Here is a 15,188-nt window from a genome sequence, read left to right as displayed (position 1 = left end):
TTAGTGGAGGTGGATGGTTTTTGTTTAGGGGGGGGGCGTAAAGCCAGATCATGGTTGTTTTTAAACACAACTGACATCAACTCGGCAGCAGAATCATCTGAACTCCAGCCTCAGCAGTTAAAGGTCAGCAGCGCTGCACTGATACGTTTGGGTCTGTGCTGGCAGAGGATGCAACTATCAGAACATAAGACCCCATCAGCCCCAAAGACGGGGCTGGTCCAACAACATCGGTGCCGAATCATTCGGTGAAACTGTCTGTAGTTTAGTTTAGTCAGGGCTCTCAGCCTAAAGCCTGAATTATGGTTCTGCGTCAACCCAACGCAGAGCACACACCGTCACCGTGACGCGGTGACGCTGTCGTGAACCCTTCGGACTTCTCTGTCACTCCATTTCTCTGCAGTGCAGTACCCCCCGTGACCGCTAATTTGCAATCTTTTCCTGAATGGTTTATCCAACTTTTTCCGGTCACAGTGAATCAAAGAGTTAAGGACAACTATTGTGCAAAAAACCAAAACAAAAAAAAATCACACATACACGAAGAAAAGAGCACTGAAAGTTCACGACTACTTCAAACCGGAAACTGGAAATGTGTTGCTTCCAAGCGAACCAATCACAGCCCTCTCGGTCTGCGTGTGGTCTGCGTCGCCTTGACGTGTAGTTACAATTTTCAGGAGGTGCATGTCAGTGATGGCGTGTGGTCTCCGTCGATGCGTACCACACGCCGCAGGCACGGCGTCGTTTTGACGCAGAACCATAACTCAAGCCTAGCTTGCACTCAAGCACCCTTGTTCCCCCTGATTCAGTACCTTGTAGATCCACCTAGTCGTTTCCTGTATGAGGAATTTCTTGACTCATTTGTCTTTACGGTACAGCTTCAATTCATCAAGGTTTTTGGGCGTCTCCCTTTCGCGCAGCTCTCTTAAGGATCCGTCACCTCAGGATGAGGTCTGGACTCTCTCAAAGCCGGTCTTTAACCTTGATCCTGCTCGAGATTTGCTGGTGTGCTTCAGACAAATGGAGGTCATGGTCTTGTGGCTGCTAAACAGCCCCAAACCACTCCCCCTCCACCACCGTGCTTTACCAGTGTTCAAACTGAAGTGCTGTCTTCAGTTCTTTCCAAACATGCTGGACAAACGACTCAACTTTGGTCTCTCTTACCCCTTTTCCACCAAACTGGTTCCACGGCTGGTTCTGGTTCTGGGCCAGTGCTGAGTTTGGAACCAGTCTTTCTGTTTTCACTGATATAGAACTGGCTCCGGGCCAGAAAAACTGGTTCCAGGGTAGCACCAACTCTTTGTTGGGCAGGTCCGTATTAGAGCAAATACGTTGTTGTTGCTTCAATTTTCGAGGCAACGCAAACGCAGCAACGTAACTGACGTTTGCAGAGATGTAATGACGTGGCTCCCTTTAGCCCCCGAGCTGTGGAAAAACAAACCGGTTCTCAGCTGGTTTGCAAGTTGAACGACCAGAACCAGCACTGGAACCGGTTTGGTGGAGAAGGGGTATCTGTCCCTTGTGGTCTGTTCAGATGGGTTTGCCAAACCTCAGATTTATTTCCAGGCTCTTTTAGATGGGATTAGCTTCCCCTTGCAAACAAACCACCCGTCCTTAGTCTTTTTATAATAGCTATGTAATGGACTTGACCGTTTCTCAGTGAGGTCTGTAGGGTCTGAGATGTACCCAAGAAAATATTAATATGCAAAAAATAGAATAAAAAATAGCTACCTCGCTAATCCCCTATAACTTTATTTAACCAACTTCATGGATATTGTAACAGTGGACTATTAAGAAGTGATAATGGAGGATCACAATCAGCCTATTGGTTGTGAGATTACATGTCAATATGATGTTATAATCTCCCAGACCATAATTAAGTGTCCTGAAAAGTTGTTGATGACCTAAATGCAGGAGTACCTGGAGACCAGGGTACAAAAAGAGAGTCCTTTTACTATGAATTATCTCAATTTTTTGCAGGAATAACCAAAATAATTAAAAACTAAAAGTAAAGTAAAGTAAAGTAGCAATAATGAAAATAATAATCATAATAATAATATTAATTATTATTATAAATAATAAGAACATACAATATATAATAAAAATGTTAAAATATATATATAATATTAAAAATGTATATATAATATTTAAAAAATATAATAATTAATCATTTTAAAAACTGTGAAAAAGGACAGAAGGCAAGAAACCAGCAATGGACGACTGACACAAAACACACTACAAATTCTGACAAACACTCAAAAAATAATGAGACACGGCTGTGTAGACGATTACAACCAGGGAGAACAAACACCAGAGGAAGGTTTTTCAAAATAAAACAGGAGATAAAAGTAAAACAAGACAGAGACTCGGAGAACTAAACTCAGGAAAGCAGCTTGGAGCTTGTGAGCGTGAGTCTTCGTAGGTTTTCTCGAGACGGCGGGGGAACCTCCTCGTAGCCCGTGTTGGTGAGAGTGAACCATAAACTTCAGCCATGTTTGCACCGACTCTAAGAGGGCAGGACGTGCCGCCTGACCCGCCAGCCGAGTCGTGGTCGGAGCAGGTCACACACTTCTCCGAGGTCGTGGCTGTAGTGTAGACGATCAATCCTGTCAAGAAATCAGCAGATTAACTTCTGCTTCCCCCTCCCGTGTTGTGACTACAGACATCCAGAGTCATGCATCATGTCGAAGGTCTAATGCTCTCTGAAAACGTGCATTATGATGAAACGGCTTTGGCTCGCCCAAATCTCCTAAAGACCCCCCCTCCTTTCTCTCCATCCTTCATTAATCCCTCCCCGCTCCATCCCCGGCTTTCTTCTCCCTGAACCGTCGCTGCATTATCCGTCTGAGGCAGAGCCGCTCGGCGCTGGCCCGGCTTTGCCCCGGCTTTGCCCCGGCGTAAAGTGGAGATGTTAATGTTAATTAAATCATTCATTTGGTTCAGATTAATTAGCGTCATGCTACTTTTAAGCCGAGCTGTAGCTAATCAGATTAGGCCGATCGGAGGGGCAGACGGATGCGAGAGAAGCTTTGAAGTCCGGCCTCCGCCTGCCTGCCGGAGGAGCGAGGGAGGGATGGAGGGAGGAGATTCTCTCTCCTTTTCCCCTTCTCTGTTTTCACCTTCCCCTTCAATCTTTCTAACCGGCGTGACAGCAAATAAACCTACAGATGCCGACGGTGCAGCATCAGCCGAGATAATAATGATGCTGATTAACAGATGACAAAACCGGACTCCTGCATGCCGGCGTTTCCTGCTGCTTCCTGCTTCGTCTCGATATTCATAACTACCACACATGCTCACACCTGTGGATTAATGTCGGCTAACCTAGAACCATCAGTGTTGCCAGACATATTTTACCGGGGAAAATGCCCCAATATTGATCTGCAGTAAAGTTGCTTTCGTCAACGAAAATTATGACTAAATATCGTCGTCAACAAACCTTTATCACCTAAGGAAAACGAGACGAGACGCAACGAAAATGCTGTTCATGTGACGATAACGATACTTAAATATATAATGCAATATCGTAGAGGAATAAATACGAGACTACTAAAATGTAGATTACAAAATAAAAACTCTGCTAAAATGTGTCTTCATTTTCGTTGACTGAGACTAGACGAAATGTTCTACCAAAGATCCTTAATCTCCATGTTTTCAATAGTTTCCTCTGGTTTAATGTCCATGTTTTCAGTAGTTTCTCTGGTTTAGTTCTGCTGGGTGACGTTAGTCCTCAATCCCAGTCGCTGCAGCGGGGAATCAGATCCAGAATCAGCTGCAGAGTTAGAGGCTGATGCCGTTAACGCAGAGCTCTAGGTTCACGTCAATTAAAGACAAAGTTACATAGAGAAACGCGGGGATCTTCTCTGGGGTTGGAGAAGAAGAAGAAGAACCATCTTTAGATACACTTTCCTACATAGACGTGGAAAAGAAAACCCAATGTGTCGTGGAAAAAGAAAAAGATGGGGAAAAATGTGGAAAAATAAATATGCTGTAAACTCAAATTAGAGTCTTCTGTATCTGGAATGAATGTATTCTTGAGTCTATAAGGTAACAATAATATAATCATAAGATAACCTTGTTTGAATTGTAAAATGGTTTTGGCTAAATACAATCTTTGACTAAAACGAGATTTAAATGGTCCTTGTCAATTCTGACTAAAATAAGACTAAAATGCTCAGACTTTTAGTCGACTGAAAGTTGACACGACTAAAAGGAGAATGAACGTGACTAAAACCAGACGAAATGTTCTACCAAAGATCCTTAATGTCCATGTTTTCAGTAGTTTCTCTGGTTTAATGTCCATGTTTTCAGTAGTTTCTCTGGTTTAGTTCTGCTGGGTGACGTTAGTCCTCAATCCCAGTCACTGCAGCGGGGAATCAGATCCAGAAGATGCAGCTGCAGAGTTAGAGGCTGATGCCGTTAACGCAGAGCTCTAGGTTCACGACAATTAAAAACAAAGTTACATAGAGAAACGCAGGGATCTGCTCTGGGGCTGGAGAAAAAGAAGAAGAAGAAGAAGAGACCATCTTTGGATACACTTTCCTACATAGACGTGGAAAAGAAAACCCAATGTGTCGTGGAAAAAGAAAAAGATAAATGTGTTGTAAACTCAAATTAGTCTTCTGTATCTGGAATGGATGTATTCTTGAGTCTATAAGGTAACAATAATATAATCATAAGATAACCTTGTTTGAATTGTAAAATGGTTTTGGCTAAATACAATCTTTGACTAAAACGAGACTAAAATGGTCCTGGACAATTTTGACGAAAATAAGACTAAAATGCTCAGACTTTTAGTCGACTGAAAGTTGACACGACTAAAAGGAGAAAGAACGTGACTAAAACCAGACGAAATGTTCTACCAAAGATCCTTAATGTCCATGTTTCCAGTAGTTTCTCTGGTTTAATGTCCATGTTTTCAGTAGTTTCTCTGGTTTAGTTCTGGGTGACGTTAGTCCTCAATCCCAGTCGCTGCAGCAGGAATCAGATCCAGAAGATGCAGCTGCAGAGTTAGAGGCTGATGCCGTTAACGCAGAGCTCTCTCCTTTTCCCCTTCTCTGTTTTCACCTTCTCTTTCAATCTTTCTAACCGGCGTGACGGCAAACAAACCTGCAGATGCCGACGGTGCAGCATCAGCTGAGATAATAATGATGCTGATTAACACATGACAAAACCGGACTCCTGCATGCCGGCGTTTCCCAGTGCTTCCTGCATCGTTTCGATATTCATAACTCCTTGTTGCCGTTTTGTTAACAAGCCCAGCTCGAACCCCCCACTCCCATCCGCTTCTCAGGTGTTTTGACTTTCAATTAATTAATTATCTATTTCATTTATTCTTTTATTTTTTCCTCTAATGACTTTTTCCACTCGGCAGAGTTGCGTTTTCGTTTCGTTTTTTTGACACGACGCATTATCAATTCCCTGCCGGCGTTAGAAGACATTACCTGTTGAATTAATTTCTCTGATATTCCTCTAGTGGCTTGTTCATGTTTTCCTTTCTTTTTATCGGCGGGAACAGAGTTTCCTCCTCGGTAATAATCACCCTCGGAAGGTTTTAGGTGTGTGCGGCTGATTAACATTCGTTCATGCCTCTCTACCTCCTCTCACGCTCACACTCTCCTGATTACTTTCTTCTTCTTCTTTTCTTTAATTAAAAAGTTAAAAGTGTTGGTTAAAAACGCTTGACTTGTGAGTGATGGGTGGCATGTGTCGTCCGAAAAACATCTCCAACGTGGCCAGACTCGCACCGGCGTAGTGTTGTTTCTGTCAGCCTGTTTTAGTTTTAGTCTAGTCTTTGGGTCCAGCTATCATTTTAGTTTTTATTAGTTTTAGTCACGTTCATTCTCCTTTTAGTCGTGTCAAGTTTCAGTCGACTAAAAGTCTGAGCATTTTAGTCAGAATTGTCCAGGACCATTTTAGTCTAGTTTTAGTCAAAGATTGTATTTAGCCAAACCCATTTTACAATTCAAACAAGGTTATCTTACTATTATATTATTGTTACCTTATAGACTCAACAATACATTCATTCCAGATACAGAAGACTCTAATTTGAGTTTACAACGTATTTATTTTTCCGTATTTCTCCCCATCTTTTTATTTATCGACGACACATTGGGTTTTCTTTTCCACGTCTATGTAGGAAAGTGGATCCAAAGATGGTTCTTCTTCTTCTTCTCCAGCCCCAGATCAGATCCCCACGTTTCTCTATGTAACTTTGTTTTTAATGGACGTGAACTTAGAGCTCTGCGTTAACGGCATCAGCCTCTAACTCTGCAGCTGCATCTTCTGGATCTGATTCCCCGCTGCAGCGACTGGGATTGAGGACTAACGTCACCCAGCAGAACTAAACCAGAGGAAACTACTGAAAACATGGACATTAAGGATCTTTGGTAGAACATTTCATCTTGTTTTGGTCAACGAAAATGAAGACACACTTTAGCAGAGTTTTTATTTTGTAATCTACATTTTAGTCTCGTTTTTATTCGGCTACGATATTGCATTATATTTTTAATTATCGTTATCGTCACATGACCAGCATTTTCGTTGCGTCTCGTCTCGGTTTCCTCAGGTGATAAAGGTTTGTTGATGACGATATTTAGTCATCATTTTCATTGACGAGAGCAACTTTATTGCAGATCAATACTGGGGCATTTTCCCCGGTAAAATATGTCTGGCGACACTGATGGTTCTAGGTTAGCCGACATTAAACGACAGGTGTGAGTGTGTATGATGGTTTTGTGGTTTACAAGATGGTTTCAAGCATCAACTTGTTGCCACTACAGGAGAAAAACAGAGTGAAATGCAGCTACGAGAGACATAATTTGGTTTGAATATGAGTCTGAAATGTCCAGAAAATGACAATTTTTTGCCTTAAAAAACAGATAAACACTATGAAATGTTAATAATCGCCCAGACACAGTTTTGTCCTTCAAACCACAAAATCTTAGCATAGTTTTTATTTTTTTATTTTTAATTTTTTCTTCATCTACAATATTGCATTATATATTTAATTATCGTTATCATCACATGATCAACATTTTCGTTGCGTCTCGTCTCGTTTTCCCCAGGTGATAAAGGTTCGTTGACGACGATATTTAGGCAAGACAAGTTTATTTGTAGCACAATTCAACACAAGGTAATTCAAAGTGCTTTACATCAACATTAAAAGCGGCAAGACACAATTAAACAGTAAATAACAAATAAAATGAAGTAAAATAATAAAAAGCACAGGTTTTTAAAGAGTAAGGGCAGTAGAGTACAGCAGGTACATCTCATTCTTATAATGGCAAGAATTACGTTTCTATACGGTTAAAACGTACAAAGACCGGGTCAAATACAGTATTACAAAAGTAATCTGTAACAATTCGTACAGTGAATTAAACCAATTTGACAATTCTACACCACAATGTCTGTTTCCAGGTCTTATTTCACACAACTAACGAGAATTACATTTCTATACGGTCAAAACGTACAAAGACCGGGTCAAATACAGTATTTAGTCATAATTTTGGTTGTTGAACTTTCCCCCCGCGTTGACTCCCTCCCCCTCTCCATCTCTCCGAGCAGCCCACCTGTACAAGTGCCGGGCTCTGCGGGACAGCTGCGGGATGTGCCTGAAGGCCGACCCCCGGTTCGAGTGCGGCTGGTGCGTCCAGGACAGGAAGTGCTCGCTGCGGCAGGAGTGCACCGGCGGAGGAAACTCCCATCAGCCCCTGCAGCTGGCGGACGGCGGGGGATGGATGCACGCCACATCTGGGAACAGCCGCTGCACCCACCCCAAGATCACCAAGGTGAGTGGGAGTGGGGGTCTGCATCTGTCTGGTAACGACTCCCTACACGCAGGATGAACCACCAACCGCGACAACACTGGCACCGGCATGTACGCGAGCGTGTGTTTGAAGCATATCAGTGTCGGTTATGGTGATTTTTTTCATCCATGTGCAGATGTTCTTTGTTAATTATCACATTCTACAGAAGTGTGAAGAACAGAGCTGCAGTCGGCCTCCGTTCAGGAGCCAGTGTCAGAAATATCTATTGCTTTGCTTTGTTTCTGCTCGTCTTTTTATAGCAGAAGTAAATGTTGACTAGATTTCACACACTCGGAGAGCTTGAGTAGCCGAGTGTTTTCCATAGAGGTGAATGGACTTGTGCATTTCTCATTAGGCGTTGAGTAACATAACTGTTTTGCTGCTTTTTAACACTAATGGAAAGCAGCATGACCCCTGAGAGGCTGACGTAGACACCGTCCTCCACCTGAAACCCAGTCCCATAGTGACGTTGTGGCTAAAAAGCAGCTTTCTGAACTCGTGTGATGCTCCTGCACGATGTTGATGCTGGTTTTCATGAATGTTTCTTTCACAAACGTTATGTGAAACATGTTGAATTATAATTTAGCTTTAGTTCAAAATCAAATCAAAACATAAAAGCCAAAACAATACATACAATAGATAATAGACAAACCCGTCATCTAAAACAAATCATATCCACAACACACCAAACAGATGAAATTACTTTCTTAAATAGAGTTTAAGTTTCCTCTTAAAAAACGATTTACTGTAAATACAGCAGAGATACTCAGTTAGATAAATCGAGAGAGACATTGACCTGTAGATAAAATCTTGTAAAGCATTTGTTTTTGAACGAGGCAATACAAGCAGACTTAATTTAATGTGCTTAATGTCTCAACTTATGGATATAGTTCACGTATACCAAGTTTAAAGGGGACATATTATGAAAAAAAAAACTATTTTGTGCTTGATATGTGCAGTCAGGTGTCTAGGGTGACTGAAAACTAAAGATCTTGTCAGGCATCAGTTCCAGAGTAGTTATACCGGGCCTCAAACGTAACATGCGTCTTAGTTACCGGGAACAGAAACTACTCGGGGTTAGATGCTTCAGCGCGGCCCTGAAGGCACCGCTGCATGGAGGCGGGGTCGATATAGGAGATGATCTCCGGCCAGTCCGTGCAAAGAGAAAACTGAAGCGCTGCGACCATTTCAGCAGGTTCTCTCTGTTGGTCCCAGCCAGCATTTATATGTGGCCCCCCGTGAGCTGGAAGTGGGCTGCCCCCAGGTTCCATGGTGGCCCTGCATGTGTAGGGACGTATTTGGTGGTGTTGGCTGTGTAGAACCAGGACAGTTTGTTCCTCCTCAGCCCATCCCCATGCCATTTGGCCACTACAATCTTCAAGCTGGTTTTATTCCAGATGAGGCCTCCAAGGACATGTTGACTGGGTCATTCCAGCTCTTTCTTCTTCATTTATTGGAGTTGAACTAATGCCATCAAGTGGCTTGGAGTTAGTGGATCCTACCAGGATCACCACTCAGTCCGGACCGAGGTCAAGGTTGGCCCCGTCACATTTCCAGTGTCCTAGGTTTTTCGAAGAAGAATGATAATCTAGGGCTGGGCGATATATCAAGATTTTAATATATGTCGATATATTTTCAAACGCGATATGGTACGAGACAATATCGTTTATATCAATTTAAAAAAAAAAAAGATTTTGATATAGCTTATTTTGTGACAAATTGACTTGAATGTTTTATTTGAGATTTGCACAAATGTTTTGTTATTTGCACAACTGTCAACCTCAGTGGAAAAGTCTGCCTGTTACTGTCTACATTGTATTAATTGCACAGTGTATTTTAATTTAATTGTTATGCAGGAAAGGGATATTTGTTTTATTTTATTCAAGAAGCATTTTTATTCTATATATGCAGGCAGTTTATTTTTATTTCATTTGTTTTATACATGTTGATATTGTGCAGACCTCTGTTAATAAAGGAACCTGTGTGACATTTGGCACGAGGCTTTGTATTAAAACTGACTGTTTTTTTAAGGGTTCGCCTCAGAAAAAAATGAAGCTAACAGAGATGCTATGCTATAATGCTTTGGGGGAAACCCCAATTATGGCACAGAAAAGATATCGATATATATCGAGTATCGCCATTCAGCTAGAAAATATCGGGATATGACTTTTGGTCCATATCGCACAGCCCTGTGATAATCTACTTATTGTTTGGTGGGGGGGCTGGGGGCTACACAGGTCTGAAAAAAAGTGTAGTTTCGTGAGTAGTTCAGATGTAAATGATGTTGTGACATCACAGACTCAGATGAGAGTAAAGTTAAGTTTCGCGCTCCGTGTTTTTGTCTAAAACATGTCAGATGTTTTGTTAAGATCTTACGAAATTGTCTACTTGAATTTCTTTCTTTAAACAGAAACTTTAAATCAGATGCTCAAGTGAAAACCGTGAAAAACATCTATCACGATCAAATGTTTGGAAGCTTAAATGCTGACATCTTATCCTCCTGACGACGACTTGTTTCTTCATCCTATATATTTTAACCTCTGAAAAGTTGTGGCTTTGCAACACAGTGTTACTTCAGACGTACATCAGGGTGTGGGGGGGGGTAAAGCCACAACATCCACAGTCAACAACAGCGAGAAGAAGAAACCTTTCTATTCACGACCGTCTCCGGGGAAACACTTCTTAAATCACCTGAAAAGAGAAGCAGAGCAGCTCCTTTGACTGCCGCGTCTTCATCTCGTCGCCAGGTGAGGAGCGGCGTGTCACCTGTGAAGATCCGAGACGTCTAAATCTTGATAGGCCGTTGCATCAGCTCTCTTTGTTGAAGTCCCCGTGGCCACGAAAGCCCTACGTGTCCTGAACCCAGAACGAAAGCTGCTCCAGTTTAATGTGCTGCTATTAAAACACTCGCATGTGGAGACCTTGCGCCTGCCCTTGGCACAGATTACACACTGTTACATCAATCTCTTCCACTGGAGACAGCTGCATGGAGACGTTTGTTTGCTTTTGAAAGCCTCACATTCAATCATTGCAAAATCTGTGAAACACAGTGCTTGTGTTTTCTACCGGTGGTTGTGAGCGTGTGGATGCTGTTTCCGTGCCTGAAATGATAACCAGTCACCTTCCAGTGGAGCTACCGGTATCACCAACCTTTGTTTTAGGGTTATTAATTAGGGTGATTGTTTTTTATTCTGGTTGGAGCAACAAATGATTGGTGTCCTACTAATGTAGCCGTGTGTCGATGCTACACTTACACTGATGTAATTGAACGATATATACATATATATTTTATATATGTAATACTCTGATAAATATCAGTGGTATTTAATTTATATGAATGGTTATTTCATACAGATAAGATGTTTAAGTGTATAATAATTTATGTTTAAAAATTATTGACTTAAAACAAAACGAAAAAACATCATTTCATGGGGTGTGAATGTTTAAAAATATGTTAAAAGTAATTCTGTTACATGCGTGAGTTCATGACATTTGGGTTTTTTTTTTACACTTCCGGAGAGGAACGGGAGAAAGAAAAAAGGAGAGGAGCAACGTGTTAATGGCGGAGACTCTGGGACTGTGTTATCCGTGAATAAGACTGCGAACTGTAGCTGAGCTGCCAGCTCAGAGTTTGTGGGTCGGATTCACATCGGTCGCTTGAGTTTGGTGACAACGTTCTGTTGGCTGGTCGGAGCCGGGTGAACACCTGCCGTCCTCGCTGGGGAAGAACGCTGCTGCTGCGGGAGACGGGAGTTCGCTGCTGCTGCGGGAACGGAGTTCGCTGCTGCTGCAGGAACGGAGTTCGCTGCTGCTGCGGGAAACGGAGTGCTGCGTGGCTGTGGTCGGAGACGGAGGCTGCCGCGACGAGGGTGACGGAGGACGCGTCCTGGCTGCCGGGGAAGCTGGAGTGCTGCTGTGGTCGGAGACGGAGGCTGCCAGACGAGCGAGGGATCTATCAGATGCGGTTTGGTCTTGCTGTTTCATCTACACATGGAGGTACCATTTTCATGAGCTCCAACTAAAGCGCGCCAACGAGAGTTTAAAAAAGAGTGCACTCAAATCAAACTTAGACGTTTGAACTAAAGTAAGAAAACCATACCCCGGGGTACTTTTTTGGGTTTTACTTCTCTATTGTATTTCTATTGAGAAAAGTTTGGTTGGATGTGTGTTTCTTGTTAATACATTTTCTAAAACTGAGATCTTGTGTTGGTTTTAATTGTTTTGTGTTTATTATCAGAGTACTGCATAAGAGTTTAAAGGCCTAGTGTAATTTCTCATAGCCTCTAAAGGGTAATTTAGAAGCAAGAATCATACAGTATCCTAGACTGATATTTAGAATTTGAGATGTGACTTTTACCATAAAGTGTCTAACAAGAGTTAAAGCTTAATTTTCCAGCATAAAGTGGGTTTTAATACACGAGCCGGTGGTAAAAGGGTTACATTTTTGGGGGCTCGTCCGGGATTGTTTAATTTTGTTATAACTGGTCTGTTTTTCATATTATAAAAAAAAAGAAAAAAAAAAAAAAAAAAAAAAAATTCACAAAAAAAAAAAAAAAAAAAAAAAAATGGAAGTAGTTGAAATTGATGCCTGGTGCAAAAGGAAACAGTTGGCCTTTGAAAATGCAGTTGTTTTGAGTGATGTTGATCCAGATGTCACAGATGCAGTTCTGCTAAGAGCTTTAAGTCAGGTTAAAGTATTTGGGAAGTCCGAGATAGTCGATCGTTGTCTTGATGTAGATTCTAAAATGCAGTTTATACTGATCAAGACTTCCGCTGACTTGACTAACCAAACCCTACCTGACGTTGTTGGACTTCCTGGTGAAGCTGGTCCATGGCCTGCTAAATTGCCCACTGCTCATGCAGGAAATGAAGAGTTTCAAGCCAAACTAATGTCATTTCTGAAGACCCAAGGTAAAACTCTCACTGATGTTAGCGGCTTAATCCAACCTTCACCCCTTGACATGAACGCTGCACTGATACACGCCATCAGCTCCTTAGTGGATAAATGTAACACCACATCTGCTGATTCTCAGAGTTATCGCAAGCTGCGCATGTTCTCTGGTGTGAAACCTACGCCCAGTGGGGAGGAAGAGTATGATGCCTGGGCAGAGCAGACGACGCATTTGCTAGAAGAATGGCAGTGCAGTGACAATACAAAGAAACAGAGAATAGTGGAAAGCTTGAAAGGTCCTGCTTCCGATATTGTGAGATTCCTGAGAGTACAGAAGCCCACTGCAAGCTCATATGACTATATGCAAGCTTTGGAGACAGCTTTTGGAACGACTGAGAGTACATCTGATCTCCTGGTGAAATTTAGACACACCTATCAAAATATTGATGAAAAACTGTCTATTTACCTGTTGAGACTGGATAAACTGCTGCACTGCATCTTCAGGAAAGGAGGTTTGGTGCTATCTGACATGAATCGTTTGAGAATGGAGCAGGTCGTGAGAGGAGCTCTGCAACAAGACATGATTGCTCTTCGTCTTCGTATGACTCACAAGCTGCGAGAACCTCCTTCTTTCAATGAGTTGCTCAAAGAAGTAAGGGAGGAAGAGGACATGTTACAAAGCAGAAATGATGTCAAGAATCCAGTAATGTCACACTCTGTAACTCCTGTTTCCAACCCTGCACCTGAACCAGAAATTGATCCTGAAGTAGCAAAGCTGAAAAAAGAGATCACTGTCATGAAAGCTGAGATGATTAGTCTTAAAGCTGCTGCAGTTGCACCACATCCAGGCACTCAGAGTCCACAGCTAGAAATTCCTGCCAAGACAATGTACAAAAAAAATGCTACCCCACAAAGGTCTGGCTATCAAGAGGATAAACCTGGAATATTTTGCTATAGATGTGGGGAGGATGGACATTTCAAGAGGGAATGTGAGGGTGAAGAAAATCTGCTAAAAGTCAATAAGCGCCTCATGAAACTGGTAAAGAAATCGGGAAACTACCGCGGGGTCCAGTAAAGGAACGGCCTGGCATCCCGGTGGTTGTAACACGTTCCACCAAGTGCAGAAACTCAGAGAGAGAAGTGAATGACACTGTTCCTAAAGGCTTAGTGGGCCCTACATCTGTCGTGTCAGTTCAGATTGAAGGCATTTATTCTAAAGCCATACTCGATTCTGGTTCTCAAGTAACTTTGTTGTACAGATCCTTCTACAACAGATATTTGACACACTTGCCATTGACATCTATCAGCTCTCTGCAGATATGGGGTCTTAGTCCTGCTGAGTACCCTTATGATGGCTATTTGTCACTTAGGCTGGAGTTTTCGGAAATGGACGTAGGAGTGAGTGAGACCATAGATGCACTTGTGTTGGTGTGTCCCGACCCGGTTGTGAGAAGCGAAGCTTCCATGCTCATAGGCACTAACACACCCACTGTGAGACGACTGCTTAGTCAATGTAGAGAAAAGGGAGGAGAAAACTTGCTGAGAACTATGTACATTCACCCAGTTTTCAGGAAAGTTTTCAGTGAGATTTCACTCCTGCCACCTGTCACTGACAATAATGAGAGAGGAACTGTGTGGTTCACCCAAACCAAACCTGTCACTCTACGGCCTGGGGGAGTTGCCAAGGTGACTGGTACACCAAGGTTTCAGGGAGTGCTGAACACTCAGACCATCCTCGTGGACTCACCTGAGGACCCTGCGAATGAGTTACGGTTTCCAGAGGAACTCCTGGTTAGACCAGAGTTACAGATGTCTACCGGTGTGATGGATAAGAAAATCACCGTTCTAGTCAGAAACATGTCCGCCCGAGAAATCACCTTGACCAGAGGAATGTCGATAGCTCATTTGTTTCCAGTCGACATCGTGGCATCTTCACCTGGGAAAACAAAGTCTGATGTGGAGTCACCTGAAAAATTGACACCCTCCTCTTTCAATTTTGGAGACTCACCAGTACCTAAGGAGTGGAAAGAGAGGTTGGTGACAAAAATGATGGAACGGAACGAGGTTTTCTCTCTGCATGAGTTTGATGTGGGATGCAGTAAAAGCACCCAGCACACTATCAGAACCACCGATGACAAACCATTTCGTGAGAGGTCTCGTCGTCTGCCGCCTGCAGATGTGGAAGCATTGAGAGAGCATCTGTTGCAGTTAAAACATGCTGGTGTTATTACAGAGTCACGCAGTCCTTACGCTTCGCCCATTGTAGTCGTGAAGAAAAAGAATGGGAAAATAAGGATGTGTGTAGATTTCAGGACTCTGAACCGTCGCACTGTTCCAGACCAATACACAGTGCCAAGAATTGAAGATGCCTTGGCTTGTCTGAGTGGAAGTAAATGGTTTAGCGTGCTCGACCTTCGTAGTGGGTACTATCAAGTGCCTATGGCAGACTCTGATAAAGACAAGACAGCTTTCATATGCCCAGCTGGATTCTTCCA

General features: G+C 42.6%; 1 protein-coding gene across 3 annotated transcripts in view; it reads left to right on the top strand.

Moving 5' to 3' along the window:
• The window catches only part of plxna1a (plexin A1a), a 444,018-nt gene that overhangs the window by 287,206 nt on the left and 141,624 nt on the right, over positions 1-15,188 (top strand). For all 3 annotated transcript variants that reach the window (XM_061736805.1, XM_061736806.1, XM_061736804.1), the window contains exon 11: positions 7,561-7,784. In XM_061736805.1, the coding sequence (XP_061592789.1) occupies positions 7,561-7,784 (224 nt within the window). The remainder of the gene's footprint in view (positions 1-7,560; positions 7,785-15,188) is intronic.

The sequence above is a fragment of the Cololabis saira genome, chromosome 12 (genome assembly GCF_033807715.1).
Source record: "Cololabis saira isolate AMF1-May2022 chromosome 12, fColSai1.1, whole genome shotgun sequence".
Classification (NCBI taxonomy): domain Eukaryota; kingdom Metazoa; phylum Chordata; class Actinopteri; order Beloniformes; family Belonidae; genus Cololabis; species Cololabis saira.
Note: the sequence above shows the minus strand (reverse complement) of the source record. Positions and strands in the feature narration are given on the sequence as shown.